At 46.9% G+C, this 26147-nt stretch overlaps 2 protein-coding genes across 2 annotated transcripts in view; one reads left to right on the forward strand and one right to left on the reverse strand.

The window, feature by feature from the left end:
• Positions 1-3208: 3208 nt before the first annotated feature.
• H2BN1 (H2B.N variant histone 1) lies at positions 3209-7069 on the reverse strand. Its single transcript, XM_070478395.1, has 2 exons — positions 6908-7069; positions 3209-3617 (listed from the first exon to the last, which is right to left on the reverse strand). The coding sequence occupies exons 1-2, from the start codon at positions 7067-7069 to the stop codon at positions 3270-3272; spliced, it is 510 nt and encodes a 169-aa protein (XP_070334496.1). The 3' UTR covers positions 3209-3269.
• Positions 7070-18577: 11508 nt separating this feature from the next.
• Positions 18578-26147, forward strand: part of MYO1D (myosin ID) — a 358148-nt gene continuing 350578 nt past the window's right edge. Inside the window, exons 1-2 of the mRNA XM_070478704.1 lie at positions 18578-18624; positions 18816-19158. Of these exons, the coding sequence (XP_070334805.1) occupies positions 19064-19158 (95 nt within the window). The 5' untranslated portion in view covers positions 18578-18624; positions 18816-19063. The remainder of the gene's footprint in view (positions 18625-18815; positions 19159-26147) is intronic.

Here is a 26147-nt window from a genome sequence, read left to right on the forward strand (position 1 = left end):
ATATTTTTTAATTTATTCATGTTTTGATATGGACCAGCTTCCCTTGTGGCTCAGCTGGTAAAGAATCCTCCTGCAATGCGGGAGACCTGGGTTTGATCCCTGGGTTGGGAAAATCCCCTGGAGAAGGGAACAGCTACCTACTCCAGTATTCTGGCCTGGAGAATTTCATGGGCTGTATAGCCCATGGGGTCGTAAAGAGTCAGACACGACTTGGGTTGAACCATATTAGGGCTTTCCTCATAGTTCAGTCGGTAAAGAATCTCCCTGCAGTGCAGGAGACACAAGTTCGATTCCTGGGTCAGGAAGATCCTCTGGAGAAGGAAATGGCAAGCCACTCCAGTATTCTTGCCTTTAGAATCTCATGGACAGAGGAGCCTGGCAGGCTACAGTCCATGGGGTCACATGAATTGGACATGACTTAAGCGACTAAACCACCATTTTTAAAGTCTTTATTGAATTTGGTATAATACTGCTTCTGTTTATGCTTTGGTTTTGTGGCCACAAGGCATGTGGTATCTTAGCTCCCCAAGAGGAATCAAACCCGCACCCCTCGCACCGTAACCACTGGAGCGGGGAAGTCTCAACAGCTTATCTGCATGTAAATCTCATGTCTTATCTGCAGACTTCGCCTGCCCCTCTTCCACTTTCATTTGTTTCATTTAAAAAAAAGAAGAAAAGTCCTCATTTTTTCATCCCGAATCTCTAAACTTCCCATACTTGTACACGTCTTCTCTTCTTTCATTTCTTCTCTGAATCCCACCCCCCTCTCCCTCTCAAGGTCCTTGGTCCTTTACCTTTTTCTACATTCTTCTGAGTCAATATCTCCCTCTCTGCTGGAGAAGTCCCATTAGTCAGTAAGGATGCTCCAGTCCTTCTTATCTTCAAAATCTCTCTGTGCCCAGTGACTCTCCAGCTACCAGCCCAAGTCTCTGTTCCATTTACAAGCTAAATTTCTCCTTTTGTCTCAACACCATCAGAAAAGCTGTCTCCACTGACTACCTCCTGTTCACTCTTCAACCTGCTCAAAGCTGGCTGATCCCCACCCTACTCCAGGGAGCTGACTTTTCAAAATTACCGTGATCTCCGTGTCACCAAATGCAACAGACACGGGCATCTCCTTTTAACACTCTCCCCGGGATGGTGCACAGTGGACTGGACCCCTTTCTCCCTGGTTTCCACGACATCGCCCTCTCCCAGTCAGATTTCTCCTCCTTGGTTCCCTTTGTCTGCTGTCCACTCTCTCAATCTAAAAATGAGAATCTGTTTGGTCTTAGTCACAGACTGTCTTCTCTTCCTCTTTTTATTCCATCTTCCTAGGTAATGGCACCCATTCCTGCGGATGTATTTGTCCCTATTTTATGCGGATTCCCAGATTTGTATCTTTCAGTCTTCCTACCTATTTGACAGGGCTTTCCCAGGTGGCTCAGTGGTAAAGAACCCGCCTGCCAATGCGGGAGATGTGGCACACGGACTCTAGTTGTGGCGTGTGGGCTCTAGTGGTTGCGGAGCGTGGGCTTAGTCGCCCTGACATATGTGGGATCCTTAGTTCCAGGAGTCGAACCCTCATCCTCTGAAGTGCAGTTAACTACTGGACCACAAGGGAGGTCCCTCAGTCTGTTCTTAACCTGGCAGCAACAGAAAAGGAAATGTTCTGTATCTTAATCTGAGTGTATAGATACACATATACGTACAACTTTGAGGTATGCTTAAGATAGTATCCTTTACTGTAGGATGAACCTCAACTAAAAATGACAACAGTGAAAACCCAAACAGGATGTTGATTCCTAGTTAAAATTCTTCAGTAGCCTCACACTGCTACTTGGAATAACAGACCAACCCTGCATAACTCGGCCCCAGGCTTTCTCTCCCACCTCATCTCCTAATGTACTTCTTCTTTGCTTACTGGAACCCACTTGCCCCAACTTTCCTTTAGTTTCTCTAACAAGCTAAAAGCTTTCCTGCGGGCCTCAGGACCTTTGCTCATGCCGTTTCCTCAGCCCCTTCCCTTTCTTTTCCTTGATATCAGCTACCCAGGCTTTCCAGACCATGATGTCTACAATACATCAGCCCATGTATTCTTTCCACTCCTAAGTGATTGTTTTTTTTGTAATTCTGTTACAGTTGTTTTGTTTTTCCATGGTTGGGACTAGCTTGTGCATTTCACCAACACATTGTTCTCAGTCACTCAGTCATGTCCGACTCTTTGTGATCCCATGGACTGTAGCTCACCAGGTTTATCTGTCCATGGAATTTTCCAGGCAAGAATTCTGGTGGTTGTTGTTCAGTTGCTAAGTTGTGTCTGACTTTTTGTCACCCCACAAACTGTAGCACTCCAGGCTTCCCTATCCTTCACTATCTCCTGGAGTTTGTTCAAAGTCATGTCCGTTGAGTCAGTGATGCAATCCAACCATCTCATCCTCTTCACCCCCTTCTTCCCTTGCCCTCAATCTTTTGCAGCATCAGGGTCTTTTCCAACAAATCTCTCTTCACATCAGGTGGCCAAAGCATTGGAGCTTCAGCATCAGTCCTTCCAATGAATATTCAGGGTTGATTTCCTTTAGGATTGACTGGTTTGATCTCCTTGCAGTCCGAGGGACTCTCAAGAGTCTTCTCCAGCACCATAATTTGAAAGTATTAATTCTTCAATGTTCAGCCTCCTTTATGGTCCATCTCTCACATCCATACATAACTACTGGAAAAACCATAGCTTTGACTCTAAGGATCTGTCAGCAAAGTGATATCTCTGCTTTTTAATACATTGTCTGGGTTTGTCATAGCTTTTCTTCCAAGGAGCAAGAGTCTTTTAATTTCGTGACTGCATGAAATTAAGAGAATACTAAAGTGGGTTGCCATTTCTTATTCCAAACCACACATTACATACGTTGTTATTCTAGGTGCTATATAGATAACCAATGTCATGAGTCTTATATTCAAAGAGCAAACAAACTCCTTTTTCCTTTATATTTTAGTTTCCATAAGTCAAAGTACAGGTGCTTAAATTAAGAAAAAAATATTTCAGTTCCTATCAGTGCTGCAGTGCTCCCATCCCCACGCCCGGAGTTGGAGCAGAGGAAGCAATGGTGAGTCCAGGGTGTAATCGGTTGAATTGTGTCCAAAAATATAATAACTAAGCTCAAAGCAGTGGAGATGTGTGCTGAAGAAAAAACTGTCAAAACCATAAACAAGCATCACACACACACACACGAGAGCAAGTGACTTTCCTTTACTATTTTTTTCCACCGCTTAAACCAGGGGCTAAAAACACAAGATCAGAGACCAAGTGTGTCCCAGCAAGACCGCTGCTTCAGTGGGTTCCTCTCAGATACTTTGTCTTTCAACTCAACCCTCCAAAAGACCCAATTTTTTTCTTTTTTTTTTTTTTGGACAAGTGCAATCATTTCAACAACAGAGCCATGGAGATCCACTTCATCTGTTCCTAAGCTCTTCTGACAGCATCTCTGCTTGACTGCCTTGAGGATCTCTCTGCTGGTGATGGCTCTTCTGTGGTTGTAGAGGGACAATCTGACCGCCTCCAGGCTAACCCATTTCAGCTGCCAATCCTCCAGCGCTCTCAGGGCATCCAAGATCCAGGAGCACCCACTGAAGTCTGGGTGGACCTGGCACAGAAACAGCATAATGTTGAGACACAGAAGTCAAGGCTCCCGTAGTCAGGAACGCATGGTCCAACACCAGATCCATGCACCCATGGCTTCTACCATACAAACCACCCAGAGGGACAATGGGAGGGGTGTGATGAAGGAAACTAAGGCATTGTACCTGTCAGCTCTTTCTGAGAAAGAGCAGCGGAGGGGGATTTGTAGCTGTGTGAGAAAGATAACTTTTGTCTGGATAATGCCAGTTAACTCTGGTCACTTCAACTTTTGTGCCTTGATTTTTCCTAATAGAAGCAGAGTCAACACCCAACGCCTTCTGAAGATGCGAAACAGTTTTAGCTTCCAGTATACTTTCACTTTTTCCTGAAAGTCCCTTGGACAGCAAGGAGATGAAACCAGTCAATCTTAAGGGAAATTAACCCTGAATACTCATTGGAAGGACTGATACTGAAGCTGAAGCTCCAATATTTTGGTCATCTGATGCAAACAGCTGACTCATTGGAATAGTCCCTGATACTGGGAAAGACTGAGAGCAGAAGGAGAAGAGGGTGTCAGAGGATGAGATGGCTGGATGGCATCACTGATGCAATGGACATGAACTTGGACAAACTTCAGGAGATGGGGAGGGACAGGGAGGCCTGGCATGCTGCAGTGCTTGGGCTCGCAAAGAATCAGACATAACTGGGCAATAACAGCCATACTTTCACTCTGTATTCATACTAGTAAACATTTAACTTTAACACTTCTTAATTTCCAGCCTTACTTCCTCTGCCAACAGTCTCTCCAGCCAAGCAGGGAATATCTAATCCTCATGCTGCTGTGTCTCTGTCACCTGTACCCCCCAGGCCCACACTCAACGCCACCTTTCAAATCCCACCCATCCTCTAAGACTCTTCCCCAGCTCTCACCTCTGGCTTATCTGCATTCCACACAAGTACCCCCCAGCCCTGCCAACCGAGGACCAGAGCACTTTTGTTCTCAGAGCCTGTATCACAGGCTGCCTATGTTCTCAGCATCCTTGTCTGAAGTTACAGAGGCAGCAGGAACAGCCCAAAGAGTGCTGCCCTGAGAATCTGCCATCCTGGGCTCCTAATTGTCTGGACATGAGAGGTCAGGTTAGCAAGTCATAGTCTCGCATCGGGCCTCAGTTTCCTTTTGGGGGAAAGAGAAGTTTTGAGGTGGGATTCTAAATGTTTCTCCTAGTTTTCATAACTTACAGATAGTTCCTCAAGGCCCCCCACAACACACAGCCACACAGAGACAGACACCCAGTTTTACATATAATTTCAGGGAATTCCTAGATCTATTAGAAGCCATATGTAGATCCCCCCTCAAAGGTCCATGGGTCTAAAGTTAAAGAACCTCTGGTGTAGGGGAAAAAAACTTAACATTTATTGAGTACTTACTATATGTCAGGCAGTATTCTAAGGGTCTTAAAGTTCTCAATTAGCCATAACAACCCTATAGAGGAGGTACTTCCATTCTCTGTTTTACTGATGAGAAAACCATGGCAGAGAAAGTCGTTTGCTCCAGGTCAAACAGCCAGGAAGTGGCAGAGCCTGGGTAGAAACCCAGGCCATCTGGCTTTGGAGCACCTCCTCTCAGCCACAAAGTCACGGCTGCGAAATGCAACAAGTGAGCGCCTCTCCAACAGAACTTCCATCGTTTTCATCTGAGCTTCTGCAGCAGGCCTAGCTGGCACTTAAGCAAGCACTCAATAGGTTTACCCAACCAACATCTGCTTTTATCCTCACGGCACCCTGAAAGGCCGCCCCAAGGGCACAGACCTGAATCTCTGGAGGCCTGAAGAAGCAGGGTGGCCTGCCAGACCCACGAGGTTAAGGAGAAGCCAAGGGAAAACAAATGCTCAGGAGACTTCTCAGTCCAAGTTCTCCCATCCCGGGCCTTTTCAGCCCAGTGCATGATCTCCTGCAAAGAGCTCAGAGCTGGGGGTGATTTTGCCTTCCAGGCGACATTGGGCAGGATCTGTGGGCACTTTCGGTTGTCACAGCCGGGAGGGACGCGGATCCTGGTATTTAGTGGGTAGAAGCCAGGGGTCCTGCTCAATATCCTTCAGTGTACAGGACAGACCCCACCCCCAATGTCAACAGAGCTGTGGTCGAGAACCCTGTTCTGACTATACACCTTCTCTCCTTCTCCTGTCTTTCCTTAATCTCATTTTCCCTCCTTCCTCCAGGATAAACAACAGATTCCAGAGGGCACTCCTGGGGGCATTGGTACAATCACAGATATGAACACTCAGCCCTGCTTCATTGGTACGAAGAAGTAAAATCCCATTACCATATACACACTACTATAAATAAAATAGATCATCACAAAGACCTATTGCATAGCACAGGAGACTCTCCCCAATACTCTGTAGTAACCTATATGGGAACAGAATGTGAAAAAGAATAAGATATATGTACAACTAAATCACTTTGTTGTACACCTGAAACAACATTGTAAATCAACGATAATATAAAATAAGCAATTTTTACAAGAGAAGTGATATCCCAAATGAAGCCTTAACACATCTTTCAGAGAATCTCGTTGTTCTCTTCCCTATAACTTCTCTTGAAGGAGAAGACTTTGCAGACTTTGTTTTCTAGAATTTGTTTGCCAGGAGTTGAAGTTGGGTGGGCAGGAAAAAAAAATTAGTGTCTACACACTTAAAGAAATTTCTAAATACAGGGAATTCCCTGCTGGTCCAGCAGCTAAGACTCTGCGCTCCTAATGCAAAGGGCCTGGGTTCCTCCCCTGGTCAGGGAACTAGATCCTACATGCTGCAACTAAGATTTTGCATGCCACAACTAAGGAAAAAAAAAAAAAAGATTCTTCATACCACAACTGAAACCCGGCACAGCCAAATAAGTAAGAATTTTAAAAAGAAATTTCTAAGTACAGGGGGCCATTGAATGAAAACCTGATTATTTGCAACCCTTCAAAGCAAAGAACAGATAAGGTGGCAAATCCCCTCTCTGCAGGAAAAGGTGGGGGCGGGGGCGTTTGAGAATCAATTTACAGATTGGCTGTCAACAAATACGAGAAAAGCAGACACCAAGAGCTCAGGTGTTCAGAGTTGCTGCCAACAGAAAGAAAGGCAAGCAGAAAAAGATAGCAGCCATCTGCAGATCCAGTTTATAGCAGCTGTTTGCACCCGACCTTTCAGGAACTCAATGTGTGAAGAAGGCCTCCTGTATCAGAAGGTGAAGTCAAGGGCACACCCAAGGCCACTAGCATGATATCCATCTTGGCCGTTCTAAGCTTCCAAAAATGGAGTCCCAACTCACTTGCTTTAGGAGTTTCCCCATGTAATTAAAATATGCCTCCTTCTTCTTCCTCCTCTTCTTCCCAGTGGCAGAGCGGACCCACTCATCCTTCTCTTTGGCTGGGATATAAATTGTGAGCTTCCTCTTAGGGAACTGTAGGCCATGTAAGCAAATGAAATGCATGTGGAAGGCTTATCCTGATGCTGGTAGCTCAGAGCACTGGCTGTAGGTAAGGGCACATTCCAAAGAGGTTTTATAGGAAGTGCTGGAGGGCAGTCATTCCTAACAAAATCGGTCATTAGTGACTGCACCTGCAAGAGATGAAGGCTTTCAAAATCCTCAAGAAACATTATTAGACCTTTATTAGATATTATTAGATATATTTAGACCTCAAGGTCTAAAGCTGGCATGGGTTATATTCCCAAAGGAGTGTGAGGTGAGAAACTCCAAGCGTTCTTTGGTTCTATCCCACATGAAAGATAGCATCCTGTTTGATGTAACAGTCATCCATTAACCAGGCAATGCTCATCTCAGAAGTTATTCTTTGTTTTGTTTTGTTTTTAGTTAAAGCAAATTTTTATTGAGATATAATTCATATACCATAAAATCCATCCATTTAAAGTATGCAATTCAATGATTTTTATCATGTTTAGGATCATTGTTTTTCTGAGTTGAGCTAAGTCCCTTCAGTCATGTCTGACTCTTTGTGGCTTCATGGACTATAGCCCACCGGGCTCCTTTGTCCTTGGGATTTCCTAGGCAAGAATACTGGCGTTGGTAGCCAATCCCTTCTCCAGGGGATCTTCCCAACTCAGGGATCAAACCTGAATCTCCTGCATTGCAGGCAAATTCTTTGCTGATGAGACACCAGGGAGGCCATTTAGGGTCATACAACTGCCTAACTTCAGGTGTTTCTTAGTCATGAAGATTTCAATTCAAAAAGACCAGAAATGGAAGCTGTTTTTCTAAAGCATCCTAGGTGAATCTAATGAGCAGCCATATTTGGGATTCATGGGTCTATAGCAGGGATCCCCAACTTCCAGGCCATAGGCCAGTACCTCCTGTCAGGTCAGAGGCATAATTAGATTAGAAATAAAGTGCACAATAAATATAATGCAATTTAATCCATTCCCAAACCATCCCCCCATCCCCGGTCAGTGGGAAAATTGTCCTCCACAAAATTGGTCCCTGGAACTGAAAAGGCTGGGGACCACTAGTCTATAAGGCCTTCCTAAAGCAACTACAACGGAGTCAGGGTTGGAGGAGAAACTCCTCACAGACATGATGCTTAGGCTCCATGTATATATTTGTATTTGCCTTGGGAGAGAAATGTCTCTCTTAAAAGGCAATGCGTGCCTGGTTATGCAAATGCAATTGGGAACTCGGGAGACAAAACCTGGATGGGGAAAGCCAGCAAGTCACGGTATCTTCAAGACTGAAGGCTGAGAAACTGTAGATGGAGAGGCCGTGAACTCCCTGAAATTAGTACATCAGCTCAGCTACAAGGACGTGACCAGCCTGACACAAACCAACAGATAAGAGGACACCACAGAACCAGCGTTCTAAAGATGGAAAGGACCAGACGGGAGTACTCTTCCCACTCCCACCTGGTCATGAGCTGTGTCAAAGCCTCAGTGGAGAGACTAGTGAGTAGGAAGTGCTCTCAGCGTGCCTGTGTTGAGCCTTATGTCCCAGACCCCCATGCTAGGCGCTCAGTGTAGTTTATCTAGCTTAATTATCATAGCAACATCACAAAGTAAGATATTAGTACAAATTACTCGAACTTCACAGAAGAGGAAAGTGAGACTCAGAAGACTGATGTGACTTGCCTGAGGCCACATCCGTGCCTCAGTCTCAGAACCAGCCCCTGAACCTTTGCTTCTAGCCCCACACTCTGCCACCTTCCGAACCTGAGCACCAGGGCCCCATGACCCTGATTATTACCTGTGTGTTCTGCGCAGTTGCTACGTGCATGCTTCATTGATGGAGAACTTGGGATGTAACTTATCCATAGTGTAGGCTCAAGTCTTCTGAATTAATCATTTGATAATGACGGAAGCTAAATTGAACCCTTCCATGAAAGGAAAAGTGGTTTCTTCTTGTGCGTGCTAAGTCACTTGAGTCGTGTCCAATACCCTCTTACCTGGTTGTCAGAGTCACAGCCCACCTACCCCTCCAACTCCTCCTTGCTTTTCACCAGCTTCCTCTCTCATTTCTCTATTTAAAAACATATGCCTAGAGCAGATATTGTAGGATGAAGTGAATTGGATATTTTAATGCAAATAAGAAGGTAAAAACTGGCAAGTATCATCAAGGCTTTGCTAGATAGGACTCTTCACTGTGGGGGGAGAGGGGCTTCCCAGGTGGCACGGTGGTAAAGAATTCACTTGCCAATGCAGGAGATGTGGGTTCAATCCCTGTATTGGGGCATTCCCTGGAGGAGGAAATGGCAACCTGTTCCAGTATTCTTGTCTGGAAAACTCCATGGACAGAGAAGCCTGGAGGGCTACAGTCCATAGGATAGCAAAGCAGTTGGACAGGACTGAACACACACACACTCTTCACTGGAGCTGGGTAGCAGGAAGGGTCCAGCCAGGAAGGAACTGAATCAGTGTCACGATGTTAAGATGCTAGAGAGCATCTGGGGGAAGGGTGAGAAAAACAAATATGGTGTTGCCATGGGAATGTAGCACAGAAGGTCTGGCCAGATGGCATTCTCTCATTGCAAAATATTGGGCAAATTTTGACACCCTACTAAGTGTCAGACCTGTGGCTCTGCATGGGTATGGTAATAAATTACCAATGGGATCACAAAACTCACACAGAAGAACATCAGAGGGTGATCAGAAGACCCACCAGCATCTATTAGAAATCTCAGTCTGCTAAAAGCACTCGCAATCAATGATCACCTGCTAATCATTTCCCTAGTTTGAAGATAAAGGAAGCAACTACATTAATAGCCACTCTAGCTCATATTCATTGAGGGCCTACTGTCTGCCTTGAATTTTATGAAGTACCTTATAGACGTCATCTCATTTCATGGTTTTAATATTCAGAGGTGGGTTTTCTCATCTCTTTAACAAAGATAAGGAAACTGAGGCTTATCAAGATGACCTAAGATGTTCAAGGTCACACAGGTGGCAAGTTGCAGAGCTAGGAATTGAGCACCAATGTCTGACACCAAAATTCCCGTCAATATTTCTCTAAGTTGGGCCCCCTGCCCACCTGCAGCAGAACCTCTTGGGCTACTTACTAAAATGAAGAGCCCCAACCCCTATTCTATGCCACCAGTACAGGTATCTAAAGTCTGGGCACCTCTCTACTATCTCTGCCTCCTGAGGGTTGGGGTAATTCTGCTCTATTCCGTGTGTGTGTGTGTGTGTGTGTGTGTGTGTGTGTATGCACTAAGTCACTTCAGTCATGTCTGACTCTGTGACTCTAAAGACTGTAGCCAGCCACACTCCTCAGTCCATGGGATTCTCCAGACAAGAATACTGGAATGGGTTGCTGTGCCCTCTTCCAGGGGATCTTCCCAACCCGGGGTTGGAACCTGTGTCTCTTATGTCTCCTGCATTGGCAGATGGGTTCTTTACCACTAGCGCCACCTGGAAAGCCCATGCTATTCCATACAGAAAGGCTAAATAGAGACTTGCAAAGGAGAGGGACACTGGGAGAAAGTAGCTGTGACATGACTAAGAGAGCACAGTCGGACACAGACCTTAACGCCGAGAAGGCAGGGTTCAAAGAGATCAGAGAAAATAGGGTTCTCTGGAGAGAAACTCTAAAAGGCAGGTCAGCTCAAGAAAAACAGGAGGCTCCTCTTCACTGCCTATGACCTTGGCGACCCTCCTTGATTACAATTCACCTCAATCTGGTCCTCTCTTGGTGGAAGAGCAGATGCAAAGGGCAAACCGAACTCCTACATGGGGACAGTAACACAAGCGGAGGAGGAGACAGAGGTTGAGCAGAGGTCGACATATAGGGCATGGGGTGAGTCTGGTTGGTGATCCGGGACTGAGATTGAGTGAAAGGGCATAGAGCTTACTTTTGTGTGGCAACGTCTGCACGCGGCAGAGGAGGCCTGCTGAGTCAGCAGGTCCAGGTCAATCCAGGCACTGTGGCATATGTGAGGATTCAGGCATTGGGTGGGATGCTGGATCACATGGCCTCTGAGGTCTCCCAGGTCTTGTGGATTCTACTTTTAAATCATTGAAAAATTTCCCTTGTATCACTTTTTTTAAGAGTTCAGGTTGTCAGCATTAGGGTGGAAGTACTACTCATGATATTTATTTTTTAATTAATTTTTATTGTAGTATGGTTGCTTTGCAATGTTGTGTTATTAATGTTGTATAATTAATTTTTGCCGAGCTGCAAAGTGAATCAACTATCCAGATACATGTGTCCCCTTTTTTGGATTTCCTCTCCATTTAGGTCACCACAGTGCATTAAGTAGAGTTCCCTGTGCTATACAATATGTTCTATTAATTATCCGTTTTGTACATATAGTGTTTATATGTCAATCCCAATCCCCCAATTCCTCCCACCACCCCACCTTCTGCCCTTGGTGTTCATACATTTGTTCTCTATCTCTGTGTCTCTCTTTCTGATTTGCAAATAAGATAATCTGTACTGTTTTTCTAGATTCCACATATATGCATTAATATACATTTGTTTTTTTCTTTCTGACTTACTTCACTCTGTATGACACACTCGAGGTCCATCCACATCTCTAGAAATGACCCACTTTCGTTCCTTTTCATGGCTGAGTAATATCCCAGACTTCTGTCTCCAGATAGTCTGAAGAAATAATCCAGTTGATTAGAAAAAGTCAGGGGATCGCACTTTAATTTTAACATTACTTTATTTCCCGCATATTACCGCATTTTAACATCACCTTATTTCATGATCTTAATTCTAGGAGATGGGTACAGATGCAGCTCGCCAGTTAAGAAACCTTGGGTGAATGGCAGGAGGAGAGGGGCTCTGGGAGGTAGATTAGAAGCTGTCACTTGAGTATGATGTCACACTCTTTCCAGAATGTCAGTTCTATGGATACTAACCTGATATTAATGGTAGATGTTATCTGTACTATTTGCTACCTTCGTCTAGTGGAGGGAAGAAAGGAATTGGACTTTTCCTGATCCTAGCGATATCTTTTCCAGCTTCTACTCCAAGCTTCTAAAAGAAGGAGAAAAAGGAACATCGGGGGCAAAGGAGGACATCACCCCACACACAGCACACACTTAGAAATGGGGTAGGGAGACTTCCCTGGGGGTCCAGTGGCTAAGACTCCAAGCTTCCTCTGCGGGAGCAATGGATTGGACCCCTGGTCAGGGAACTAAGATCCCACAAACGCAGCATGACCAAAAAATCTTTAAAAAAAATAGAAATGGGGTAGTGAGAGCCTGGGGTTACCCAGAAAAGATCTAGGGCGCTGCTCTCTCTTTTCTTTACTCTCCCTCCCCACCCCCCACACACACTGTTTTACGAGTGAATATTCATGTTGACTAGTGGAAACGATCCACTACCCAAATCAGAAGTTTTAAGTTCAGGTTTCCGCTCTACCAATGCCTCATTCTGACTCAGTCAAAGTCAGCAGCTCTTCCTGGGCCTCAGTTTCCCCATCTGTAAAGGGCTGTTTATGTTTGATTACATGGCCATTATGCTTCCTTTAATCTTGCTTCTCAGAGTCTGGTCAGCAGGCTAGCGGTAGCAGCATCCTGTTAACAGGCAGACTGTGATCTGGTGAGTTCAGATCTACTCAGATGGGACCTGAGCCTGCATTTCTATCTAACAAGATCCCAAGTGATTCTTACACACCTTAGAATGTGAGACATCCTGCCTTAAGATGCCGTCAATCCATGAATTGATTGTGGCTGTGCCTCTTTGTTTTCCCTCCTGTGGGTTCCTATCACACTCCCAAATTTTCTAGCTCTAGGATTCCTTCCAATGGCCCAAAGAGTTCACGTCAGTGATTTCCTGGCACAGGGCATAGAGAGATGCCACATCCTCCCTAAAATTTAACCCTACACCAACACACTCCATTTACAAATAAATTAGCTCACTAATTAATTCACCTACTTGATTCAAAAAAAATATCAAGACTTCCCTGGTGGCCCAGTGGTTAAGAATCCACCTGCCAATGCAGGAGACACAGATCAATGCAGATCAATCCCTGGTCCAGGACGATCCCACATGCCTCGGGGCATCTAAGCCTGTGCACCACAACTTCTGAAGTCCACGTGGTCTAGAGCCTGTGCTCCACATGAGAAGCCACTGCGGTGAGAAACCTGTGCACTCCAACTAGAGAGTGGCCCCGTTCACTACAACTAGAGGAAGCCTTTGAGCTGCAACACAGACCCGGCGTAGTAAAAAAAAAATCTATCTATCTAAAGGGCATCAGGCACAGCTTGAGGGCTGGAGAGAAGATAAGTAAGGCATGGCCTCTGTCCTAGGGGCTTTAGGGCCCTGCCTGGAAGCCAACTCCAATTCCATGTGATAAGCACTTCTATAATTAGCAAAAAGGATACATTCCAGTGAAATGTTTACAGTCAGAAACTATGTTATTGCAGGCAAGGAAAATTCTGGAGGCAGTCTCGGGCTGTGTCTTCCTTTACCAGCTGACTTTGTCTTTCCTGAGGCCTTAAATATGTGGCTCTGTGCCCACTCCAGGGGATGCGCTCTTGGGACAGCCCATGTCTGGGTGACTTATAGGATGCTGACAGTGATGGCTTGCTTAAATTCTTCTCCATTTCCCAATGATTAGAACCTCCCTTAGCTCAGGAGTTCTTCCTTTTTATTTTAAAAAAATTTTGGCCATGCCTCAAGGCTTATGGGATCTTAGTTTCCCAACCAGGGATCAAACCTGGTCCCCTCTGCAGTGAAAACGCCAAGTCCTAACTACTGGTCCCCTAGGGAATTCCCAGAGGTTCTTAACTTGGGATATGTTTTTGGATAATGTTGGGTTGGCCAAAAAGTCCATTTGGAATTTTTCAGAAGTAGTTATGGGAAACCCAAATGAACTTTTTGGCCAACCCAATATCTACAGTAGCAAGTTTCATATCATTTCCATATAGGTGCAAGTGCATTATGAAGTTATTGTGCAACATAAATTTGCCTTTCTACTTTTGCTTTAGAATAATTGGGGCTTATGCTATAAACTTGGGGCTTGCCAGGTGGCACCAATGAGCCCATCTGCCAATGCAGAAGACATAAGAGAGGCGTTCAATCCCTGGGTCAGGAAGATCTCCTGGAGGAGGGCATGACAACCCACTCCAGTATTCTTGCCTGGAGAATCCCATGGACAGGGGAGCCTGGTGGGCTACAGGCCATAGGATCGCAAAGAGTCAGACACAACTGAAGCGACTGAGCACGCATGTGCAAATGCAATAAATTTATAAGATGCCCTTTGACTATGTTGTGTTACTGTGTTCTTCCTGGTCTTCCTGCTTCCCTCTTGTGGGATTTACACGAAGCAGTCTTCCAGGATACAGCGCACCTGGAGAAGGGGGAGAAGGTGGGGCAGCCCAGAAGCATTCCGGGAAAGCAGAGCAGGGCAGAAAATATTTGCTGTGGAAAATTCAGAGTTGATTTTTTGGGAGAACCCAGAGCAGATCCTCTGCAGCAGGTGGCAAAAGCCGAAGGGTTTTTTTGGACAACGGCTTTTCGTTCAGTGTGAACAGGAAGCGTTCAGGCCTGGCTCCGGGAGAGAAGTGAACAGAGCCCTGAGACCTGCTTCCAGGGACAGGAGATGAGAAAGATAAATGCTGCACAAAGAACAGATTTCAAAAGTTTAAAAAATTTATTTATGGCTGCCCTGGGTCTTTGCTGCTGCGCACGGGCTTTCTCTCGTTGTGAAGAGCAGGGGGCTACTCTCTAGTTGCGGTGCACAGGCTTCTCACTGTGATGGCTTCTATTGTTGTGGACCATGGGCTCCAGAGTGAGGGTTCAGTAGTTGCAGCACTGGGCTTAAGTTGCCCCTCGGCATGTGGGATCTTAGTTCCCAGACCTGGGATCAAACCCGCATCTCCTGCATCGGCAGGCAGATTCTTAGTCACCAGACCACTAGGGAAGTCCCAAAGAACAGATTTTAATAGCACAGTGCTATGAGGGGTCAGAGTGACTTTCCCAAAACAGGACAGGCACAGCTTCCAGCCCTCAAGGTCCTGACACTCTAGTAAGAGAGATGGACAATACTAGGTTCATTCAGGTGCATTCAGCCTATAATGAGGGTATCACTTCCGGGTGCTGTGGGGTCACAGAAGAGGGATAGCCGATCTGACTTAGAAGATCATGGAAGCCTTGCTGGAGGAAGTGATGTAGCAGCTTACAGTGGAGGAATGAAGAGAAGTTAGTTGTTGAGAATTAAGTTAGCAGTAAAGAATCCGCCTGCAATGCAGGAGATGCAGGTTTGATCCTTGAGTAGGGAATATCCCCTGGAGCAACCCACTCAACTATTCTTGCCTGGGAAATCCTGTGAACAGAGGAGACTTGTGGGTTACAGTCCATGGGGTCGAAAAGAGTTGGACATGATTAAACAATTGGCAATGTTAACTTTTATTTTGGTTTTTCGTACATTTTAAGCTGTAATACAAACCTACACATCCAAATGTTTATATCCAAATTTCTATCACAAAGGAGCTTAATAATGATCTAATTATTAAATAATGAGCTAATGAGCAAGGTAACTCGTACGTTACCTTGTACGAGTGTAGACCTCAGTGTTCAGTTTCTCCTGCCATTTCTGAGTATACTGGAACTTCTTATAAATGTGTCACTAATAAATGAGATTGTAGGCATGCACTGGCCTTTCAAACAGATGGATGTTAAACTGTACCAGTAACAAATTACATGTCAATCAGCATTTTCTTGGTACTGTACAACTGAGTGGCTTCCCTGGGGGCTCAAATGGTAAAAAATCTGCATGCAATGTGAAAGACCTGGGTTTGATTCTAGGTTGAGAAGGTCCCCAGGAGAAGGAAATAAGAACCTCCAGTATTCTTGCCTGGAGGATCCCATGGACAGAGGAGTCTGGTGAGCTACAGTCCATGGGGTGGCAAGAGTCAGACACGACTAAGCGGCTAACACACGTGTACAACCAAAACATCCAGAAGAAAGGAAATTGAAATCCTGAGGCTGATTTAAGGTGACAGCAAGCCCCACTGAACAGATTTGGGTTCATCAAGAGAGCCTCATGGTCTCAATGCCTGATTGTATACTAATTTGGGGCTTTAAATTGATAAAATATCCTTTGTATATGTTGTGTGTATGTTTTATACATTCAGCTCCTGTACAAGATATGGATAAATACAGGGGTTCCCTTGCTTTGGCCATTTGAAAACCACAGCTATATCCTTCCATAGATCCTACCACTTTTGCTTTAACAATGCCAGGGTTCAGGGAACACATAGTCATTCATTTTTCAGTGATCATTTCTAATGAGTCCCTGGTTGCTCCCAATTGCACAGAATTTGGGATTTCTTCCTCTTTTTTTTTTTAAATTCTATTTTATGTTAAAATGTACCAATGAAAACATTTTAAGGATGTATCACGCTTTCTGCAATCACCTGCTTAGCTACTGACTCACCCACAAAAATGACTCAAGCAAAGGCCAGTCCTACCTTGGAAGGTACCTAGCCCAGAGGCCCTACTCCATAAATGAGGGCACCTTCTGAAGATGGGGAGCTACTCATGGTAGTCAGACTGCCACTAGGCTCTGCCTGTGACTGAGACTGGGGTGACTTTCTGATGGCAGATATGCTCCCTTGGGAGGTGATCAAGCTGTCTTCTTCTCTCTTGGCCAGGGTGGTTTGTTGGCAACTGAAGCAGACAGTGAGGCAGGGTCCTTAGGTCTGGTTTACTCGTTTCACATTCAGCCATCGTGTTGGAGTCCAGCCAGGTCTTTGGGGGCTTCTAGATTTGCTAGGAGGTTTTGAAATACAGTAAGTTCCCTACATACAAACATGTTCCATTCTGAGAGGGTGTTTGTAAGTCCAACTTGTAAGTTCAGTAAAGTTAGCCTAGGGACCCAACTAACACAATTGGCTATATAGTACTGTAGTATAATAGGTTTATAATAACCTGTCACAAAAATAATACACAAAAAACAAAGACAAGAATTAAAACATTTTTAATCTTACAGTATAGTATCTTGAAAAGTACAGTAGTAGATCACAACAGCTGGCATACAGGGGCTGGCATCGAGTGAATGCACAAGAAGAGTTACTGGCTGGAGGTGGGAGAAGAGGTAGGAGTTGGTAGAGTTGAAGGATCATCAGCAATAGGAGACCAAGGGTAAGCTGCAATTTCACTTACACCTGACATTGATGGAACGCATTTGCAGATCTTTGAAAGTTCACAACTTGAAGGTTCGAATGTAGGGGACTTACTGTAGATGGTCCTAGTAGAAACACAGGACCGAAGCAGTGCAGCTGCCCTAGAAACCATTTATGATAGATTTTCCCTGAGAAAATGCAGTCTGGGCTCCAAAATAATTTTCAAGGATCAATACATCTATAAATTGGAGACCACGTAAAACCCATTCTAGCCCATTGGACCACTGTGCATTTCATAAGTATGTGTGCAAGGCAGTACAACAGCTCCTTGGTGGGTGCCAAGGGGGAGATGGAAAAGTTTAAGACACCATCCCATGCTCAAGAAGCCTCCAATAATTCCAGGGAGAAGATACACAGATAGATGAAAAACCTAACAACAATATGAGGTAATACTTGATGACAAGCTTAGTTGTCATTGTTGTTTAGTTGCTAGTCATGTCTGACTCTTTTGCAACCCCATGGACTATATAGTCCACCAGGCTCCTCTGTCCATGGGATTTTCCAGGCAAGAATATTGGAGTGGGTTGCCATTTCCTTCTGCAGGGGATCTTCCCTACCCTGGGATCGAACCCGGGTCTCCTGCATTGGCAGGCAGAGACTGAGCCAGGCTACCACTTTACCGCTGAGCCAAGTGGGAAGCCACTCTTAGGTAGGTGGAAGAGAAAAATGAATCGGGGAACACCCAGAAGGAAATGGAGAAGGAAAGCAATCTGCCAGGTGGCTAAACGCTGGGGCTCATAAGTCAAATGACCTGGGTGAAATTGCAGCTTCCCCACTACTTAAGCAGCCTGTGACAAGTTACTAACTTCTCCAAGTCCCTCAGAAAAACTCTGAGCGCTTTTGGTCCCCTCAACAAGCTAATTACTATTACTATCTCAGCCTGAGCGTGAACCATCATTTTAAGGATGGAGAGAATGTGAGCAGATCAGGAGACAGCGTCGCAGCCGAGTGTCAGAATCATCATGAATCATCCACGTGAGAAACTCCACGAGCTACTTTTGTTAACTTTGCTGGCATCTACCAAGCCCTGGGAAAGATTGAAGGCAGGAGGAGAAGGGGACGACAGAAGAGGGTAGATGGCTGGACGGCATCACCGACTCAATGGATATGAGTCTGCGTAAACTCCGGGAGTTGGCGATGGACAGGGAAGCCTGGCGTGCGGCAGTTCCTGGGGTCGCAAAGAGGACCCGACTGAGCGACTGAACTGAACTGAACTGAACCAAGTCCCGGACGGGAGGCAGCAATTCTGGAAACTTGATTCCACCCACCTCCTACGTCCGCCCTCCTCGGCACCGCCCCGCTGAGCGCCCAGCGACGGTCCCCAGAGGGCGCTGCCGCCCCGCCGCCGGGGCCCGGGCCCGGGGCGCGCCCCTGCCGGCTGCCCCGCGCGTGCGCGCCGCCCAGGTGAGGAGGCGGTGGCCTGCGCCCCGGCGAGGGCGGCTCCCCGGCTGGCGGGGCGGGGAGGCGGGGAGGCCGGGAGGCGGGGACAGGACGGGGCGGGGCGGGGCGGGCCGGTCGCGGGGCGGGGGCCAGACCAAGGCCAGAGGCGGGACCAGCCGCCGCCGTCTCCGTCTCGTTGTCCCGTCCCCCCACAGCGCCGGGCCGCCGCCGCGGGAGAAGCGGAAACTGCCGGGTGCGCCGCGCCGGCCCAAAGAGCGCCGAGGAGCCGCGGAGCGGCCTCCGTCCGGTCCAGATCCCACCGAGTGGCCGCGGAGCCCCCTTCCCCGCGCCCCGCCCCGTCCCCGCCCGAGCTCGCCGCACGCCCCGGGGACCGGCCCCCCGCGCCGTCCGAGCGCGCCCACCTGAGCCCGTCCGCGCCCACCTGAGCCCGTGCGCCGGCGCCATGGCGGAGCAGGAGAGCCTGGAGTTCGGGAAGGCGGACTTCGTGCTGATGGACACCGTCTCCATGCCCGAGTTCATGGCCAACCTCCGGCTCAGGTGAGGGCGGCGGAGCGGCCGTGCGCAGTGCCGCGAGCCTGCGCCTTTCCGAGAGGGGGCGCCCTTGACGTGTGGCCGGATTCGGGGTGCGGCGGGGGGTGTCCGGGGTCCGCTAAGCTCTCTGGTTGCATACCGGGGTGCGGTCGCATCCGAGTGGAAGGGGCGTGCCGAGCTCCGGGGCTGCGCGTTCCAGAGTAAGGGGTGTCTTTGGGTGCCGTCCGGACGGAAGGGTGGGTATCGGGGGTGTGCCGAGCTGGAGGCTGCGCTTGGGGCCGGGCAGGCTAGTGCACTGCCCCCAGGTAAATACTGTGGGCGGGCCGGGTGACCTAATGGAAACAAAAGGGAAATAAAAACTTTCGGGAGAGTCCTGGCGGCCCCAAGCCCCTGGGAAGACTGGAGGGTTGTTTTGCGGAGAGACTGGGGGTCTCATTGTGGTTTCACACTTGGTTCTTTTCGCTTTCGTCTTCTCCTTTATTTATTTATCTTTTCCTGGCGTGGTTCCATCACGTCATTCAGGATGCTATGGAGAGATCCCTGAGCCGTCTGTTCCGGGACACTGGCTATTTTTTAGTTACTCTCTAAAAACGTAATTAGACACGTTTCCAGACATCGAAGAGACTGCTCTGCTTGCCAGTGCCAAGATAAACTGTCTGAATTTGACAAGGCATTCATGGTTTCAGTTTTTTTTTTTTCCCTCAAGGAGTTGTGGATGGAGCCCTTGTGTTACTAACATCCTTGAGAATGTAGTCACAACTCAACGCCCCGGAATGGGCTTCCAGGGCGAATTTGTTTTAGAAAGGTTTTTACATGTGATTATTACACTCCTGAGAAAGTAATATATGTAAGCAGAGCTTTAAAGTAGTTTGACTTAAAAAAATTACAGTAAATGGAGTTTAAAAATGAGTTTTTAAGGGGGAGTGTGTGTGTGTGTGTGTGTGTGTGTGTGTTTAAGGGGGAGTGTGTGTGTGTGTGTGTGTGTGTGTGTTTAAGGGGGAGTGTGTGTGTGTGTGTGTGTGTTTAAGGGGGAGTGTGTGTGTGTGTATGTGTGTGTGTGTGCGCATGCATTTCCTGAAAGTCCTGATCCCATTTCTTGCACGATTTGAGTATCACTCCGTGCTGTGCTAAATTTGTGAAAATCTTAATCTAGGTTAGGATGCTTAACTAATCCCACTTCTCAGTATAAGTTCCGGTGTTAAAGAATTTTTAAAACTTTTTTAATCTTCAAAATTGCAATCCCCATAGTCATCATCTGCTCTTAGCCAGGCTTCATTATGTGCCATAGTAAGGAGCAGGGACACAGACTATTGTTCACCCACCACTGCAAAGGACTTTGAGCCAGTCTGCATGTCTGAGTTTCCTAATTTGTGAAATAATGATCTCCAAGATTCTTCTGTATTACATTTTTTTTTTTTTTTGCTTTCACATATCATTGGTTGCAAAGCCTTGTTAGACTTGACTGTTAAGAAAGACTGTTAATGTGAGCATAACTTAGCTCAGAAGAGAACTTAGAACTTTGCAATTTAATTCTGTATTATGCAGGATACTCTAGGACAGAGGTCCCCAAACTCTGGGATGATGATCTGACGTGGAGCTGATGTGATAATAATAAAAATAAAGTGTGCAACAAATGAAATGCACTTAAATCATCCTGAAACTACCATCCCTACCCCCCAACCCCCACCCCCACCCCGGGCCAAGGGAAAATTGTCTTCCACAAAACCCATTCCTGGTGCCAAGAAGATTGAGGAACACTGCTCCAGGAGGTAAGATGGGAGGATCCAAAGAATTATCAGGTATATCCTTACCTCTCAACAGTGTGGCATAGTAATAAAGATAGGGGGCAAAATGAAAATTTCTATTCATTTAAATACTAGGTCAAGAAAACAACAGACAAGTTAAAGCTTTATAGAGCTGAGATAGTTCTTTGCCAAGTAATTGGACAACCTAATTGTTCTGGGAGTTCAGCAGAGGGAGAGATGCCTTAGGCTGGCTCAGAAACACCTTCTAGAGGAGGGGTTGAGAGGAGTTGAAGAGGATGCGTAAGATCTGTGTAGGTGGAGAACATTCCAGATGGATAAAGTGGCCAGCAGAGGAGTGAGGTTTACAAGCTGATTCTCTTTGGGTGACGGGGCCTCTCTTGTGGCTCAGCAGTAAAGAATCTGCCTGTCAATGCAGGAGATGCGGGTTTGATTCCTGAGTCAGGAAGATCCCCTGCAGAAGGAAATGGCAACTCACTCCAGTATTCTTGCCTGGAGAATTCCACGGACAGAGGAGCCTGGCAGGCTACAGTCCATGGGGTCGAAAATAGTTGGGCATGAATAAGTGACTGAGCACGCACACGCTTGCTCTTTGGGTGATAGTGAATTGAGCTGTCCGGAGCAAAAGAGTAGGTGTTGGGGAGTTGTGGGAGGAATCAGCTCTCATTATTATGACCTTGGCTAATGCCTAGGTTTCTAGGTCTACCTTTATTCCCCGTCACTGGTTCAGTCAACATTCGGATGTTACATGTTTCTCACCTGTGTGTGTACTCGACCACTCTGAGAACTGGCTGCAATTCTCAATGCACAGGTTCAGTGATTGTTGATGATTTACTTAAAAGTTGGGAGGATTGGTTCCCAGGAGTCGTTAAAGGGTAGCCAAACCCTTGCCTCCTCCCCAGCTGTAAATCCTGATGATCCAGGTGGAAAGCAGGCCTCCTTCTGATTGAATTTCCTACCACCCCAATGCCCCTCCAGAAACTATTCCAGTGTTTAGCTGTGTGGACTCCTGGGCTTATGCTCTTGTGACCTTGGGATGTCTGTTTCCCTCTGAAGAATGTGACCAGAAACCCACTGTAGATCCAGGTACTATTATGTCGTGTAATGTTTTCATCTCCCCAAATACAGGTGGTTGGTTCGTTGTTGTTGTTTATTTGCTAGTCATGCCTGACTCTTTTGCAACCCCATGGACTGTAGCCTGCCCGACTCTTCTGCCCATGGGATTCTCCAGGCAAGAATAGTGGAGTGGGTTGCCATTTCCTTCTCCAGCGGATCTTCCCAACCCAGGGATCGAAGCCGAGTCTCCTGGATTGCAGACGGAGTCTTTGCCACTGGGTCACCAGGGAAGCCTAGTTGGTCCGTACTAAGTGTATATTTATGATTGTAATAGAGGTGAAATTTGAGTGTATTTCATCTCTCAATGGGGAGTGCACACGCTCCATCATTCCTGCCTTGCCCAGGCTGCAGCGTTTCCTCTTCTGTTTGGAATGTCCTGTCCTTTGCTCTCTGTCTGGCTTTTTTCAAGGCCCCTTTGCTTCATTTATGGCCTGTGATGTGCATTTAGGCACTTTTAGCTCCAGTTGTATCAGGGGTCTCTGTCATCCAAACCGAATTTTAATTTTTCCGACAGTAGCACCCATTGTGACAACATTTTTTTTTAAGCTTTTGTGACATTGTCCGTTTAGAATTAGCTTATTTTGATACCAGCCCGGCTTTCTCTTCCTTTCTTGGGTAAATGCTCTATTTTAGACATCTGTACAATTGATGTCACTTTCCCTTGACTATTATCATTTAAAAAAATCATTGTAGGCATGTGTCTGTGCATGTGGGTCTGGAGGAAGCGAGACTCAAAGGGTGATGTGGATTAGCATGTGTCAGTGTATCTGAGAAGGGGTTTCAGCTTGTGGTTTTTTTACCCTTATGCCCAAAACTACTATTATCTTGAGGGCTGTCTTGTCTCCCTCCTACAAGCCTCTTGCCAGGGGAGATTTGTTCTACTGATTTGCTTTCCCTTTTTTTAGGTTTGGTTTCGGCTGTGCTGGGTCTTCGCTGCTGCACATGGGCTTTTCTCTAGTTGCGGCGAGTGGGGGCTCCTCTTGAGTTGCGGTGCTCGGGCGTCTCATGGCGGTGGCTTCTCTCGTTGCGGAGCACAGGCTCCAGGGTGTGCAAGGCTCAGGACTTGTGGCTCGTGGGCTCCAGAGCGCAGACTCAGCAGTTGGGGCTCACGGGCTCAGCTGCTCCACGGCATGTGGGATCTTCCCGGAGCAGGGACTGAACCGGTGTCCCCTTGCTTTGCAAGGTGGATTCTTAACCACTGGACCACCAGGGAAGCCTTGTTTTTCCTTTGAGTGGAGGCAGAGATGTCTTCAGCTTTGGTGGTGGTGGTAGCCTCCTCACTCCGCTTCCAGGGTCCTATCAAGGAGTAAGATGCCTGCACAAGCGCCTCCCACCTTCATGGTCAGGCCTGGTTCCCACCAACCCACCGCACGGCCACTTGAAGCTTCATCCACGGCATCCCCACTATGTTCTTTCTGCTTTCTTCACAGCTGCTTCCTCTCTGGAGCCTTTAGTTCCTTTTCTTCCACGCCACATAGAGCACCAGGGCCTCACCATGTTCTTACTCACACCTTAGCCATCCACGAGCAAGGAGGAGTGTGGATGGCCGTTCCCGGGGACTTTTGAGAAGTGCTTTTCATAGCGCAGGAAACCCACCTTAGGCTTCCAGCGTCTGACTTTGTTGGTGGTGATTCCTGTTTTGAGAATAAGGCATCCACCCAGCCTGACGTCTTGGCTCTTTAGAAATTTAACATGTCCTCTTTTCATACTGGTTCTTCTCTTCCGTGAAGGTAGTGGTTGGAAGCCCTGTGTTTACCAAAGCTCCAGGCAACTTCTCACCTTTAATATAACACAGCGTCTTTCACCTCTTTACTTAGACCAAGCTTGCCGCCGCCTCTGTGCTGTTGACAACACAGCGGGGTCAGGCTTTGTTGTGGGGGTGGGGGGTGGGCTGTCCTGTGTGTTGTCACTTGTTCAGCAGCATCTCTGGCCTCTGCCTGGGCTTCCTAGGTGGTGCAGTGGTCAAGAATCTGCCTGCCAGCGCAGAGCTGCAGAAGACACAAATTCAATCCCTGGGTTGGGAAGATCCCCTGGAGTAGGAAACGGCAGCCTGCTCAGTATTCTTACCTGGAAAATTCCATGGACAGAGGAGGCTGGTGGGTGAAAGTTCATGGGGTCACCCCTGGGGATTCCCCCACCCCGTGACAGGAGCACTGTTCCTTTCCCAGATGACAACTGAAAATGTTTCCAGATGTTGCCAAGTATCTCCTGGGCGAGGGGGCAAAATTGGCCCCAGTTGAGAACCACTGACCTGGGCTGTTCTCAGTCCCTGGGGTGTCCACCCCTGACTCCCTGCCCTCATTCCCTGCCTGTCACACTCTTAGTGGTTCTGCAAGACCAGTTCTGAGAAGTCTTTCCCAGTCTTCCAAGGCACAGGTTAACCATGCCCTCACCTGTGGACCCAGGATACATGGGCACTTGACCATAACTGTTAGGATTTATCGTGTTCTGTTGTTGTTCTCTGCATGCCTGCATTCCCACCAAATTGTGAGATTCCTCAAAGCCCCAGAGCCTGTCCAGAGGTGGATCCAGGTTGTGTGGTCCTTTGAAACTCAGTTGGGGAGAGGGGGACCATCTCTAAGGAAAAGAATATAAATTATGAATGTCACATTAGATACAGGGCTTTGGAAGGGGCAAGTGCAGGTGAGTGGCTGTGAAACAAACCCACCTCTAGTCCTTCTGCATTTTCTATCATGCTCTAGGATTGAGCATCTATGCCTTCAATACATTTTAAAATGAGTGAACTGGGAATTCCATGGTTAGAGTTGGGATTGCATGCTTTCACTGATGAAAAAGCCTGGGTTTGATCTCTGGTCCGGGAACTAAGATTCCACAAGCCACGCAGCGTGGCCATAAAGTAAAAAATAAAACAAAAATGAATTAAGCCATCAAATATTGGCTGAAGCCCGTGGAATTCTTAATTTAAAAAAAAATAGCGTACAGTCATCTCAAAATATTGTTCTTATTTTAATACAACCTCAGTATGGGGGAGAGGAGCTGGAGCAGTGAGTTTTAGAATTAGTAGAAAGGCAATGAAGAGGTGATAGCTATTTCTCTCTCTCACTTGCCACACAGCCTCTGTGCCCTTTCTGTGGCTGTTTGACCACTCAGAAAATTAGATAAGACAGATGGCCCCTCTTGCTTCCTGGGGCAAAAACCTCAGGGACTCTGGTGGTCCCCAAGCACGGGTCAACCTGTGATTGGCTCAGAGCCCTCCTGCAAAGTAGCTGTAGTTGGTTGGAGTCACAGGAGAGGTGAATGGCGCACTAAATCTTTTTGGCTTGCATGTGAAATTCTTTGGCAGCCACTTTTAGAGGCCTTCGGAAAAGGACAGTTTGCTCTGGGCCTGTTTTGCACATTGGCTTCATATTGGGACAAAAAAATGAGAATTTGGGTTTTGGAGCTGCCATTTGGAGTGAATCACCCTGCCGTCTTGTTTCCTTTCCTGCTCCGTGACAGATTTCCAAGACTATTTTTATTCGGGGTCATTGGTTGACCCTGGAGACTTCTGCTGAATTTAGCTCCCAAACAGAGCCAGATGTGGGTGGGATCGAGCCCTTAGAAGCTGCTACTGGTGCGTTTCATCGCAGGTCCCAAGGATTTAACATCTTTTTTAAGGAGATTGGCTCTTTGCTTAACTTGGAGACGAAATTGGGGAAGCTGGTGGAGATAGAAGTATGTTTACTTAGTGATTCATGGCTAAGTTGTCAGCACTGTGAGTTATCCTGATGTGGAGAGCTGTTTGCTGACATTTTCACCTGAGTCTGAGCCAGCTCAGCAAAAAGGACCGGATCTCATGGACCAACCTCATCCTATGATAACTCTCTGGCCTCCATCGCTGTGTTGCTGTTGGGACTGGATTGGGTCATATGTCATTGCCCAGCCATGGTCAAGTCCATCTAGGGGCATCTGCTGTCCACAGTGGCTCCAGCCCCACTGGGGATGTAACTTGGTGATGAACCTCAGTGACATTGCCTAACAAAAAGTCCATTAGATTCATGGAGGGGTTCAGAGGGTAGCAGGGTAGCAGCAGTTTTAAATACACTTTGCAAATCTCTTTCTCTTTGCCTACTCAGTTCTTTGGTTGATGATAGTTTTATTTCCTGTGGGATGCAG

The sequence above is a fragment of the Odocoileus virginianus genome, chromosome 17 (assembly GCF_023699985.2).
Source record: "Odocoileus virginianus isolate 20LAN1187 ecotype Illinois chromosome 17, Ovbor_1.2, whole genome shotgun sequence".
Classification (NCBI taxonomy): domain Eukaryota; kingdom Metazoa; phylum Chordata; class Mammalia; order Artiodactyla; family Cervidae; genus Odocoileus; species Odocoileus virginianus.

Excerpts from the sequence above, each read along its gene's own strand:
- H2BN1 (XM_070478395.1), bottom strand. The coding sequence starts at position 7,069 with ATGCATTTCATTTGCTTACATGGCCTACAGTTCCCTAAGAGGAAGCTC. Across the intron at positions 3,618-6,907 it reads TGGGGAAACTCCTAAAGCAA|GTCCACCCAGACTTCAGTGG; the intron begins GTGAGTTGGGAC and ends TTTCTGTGCCAG.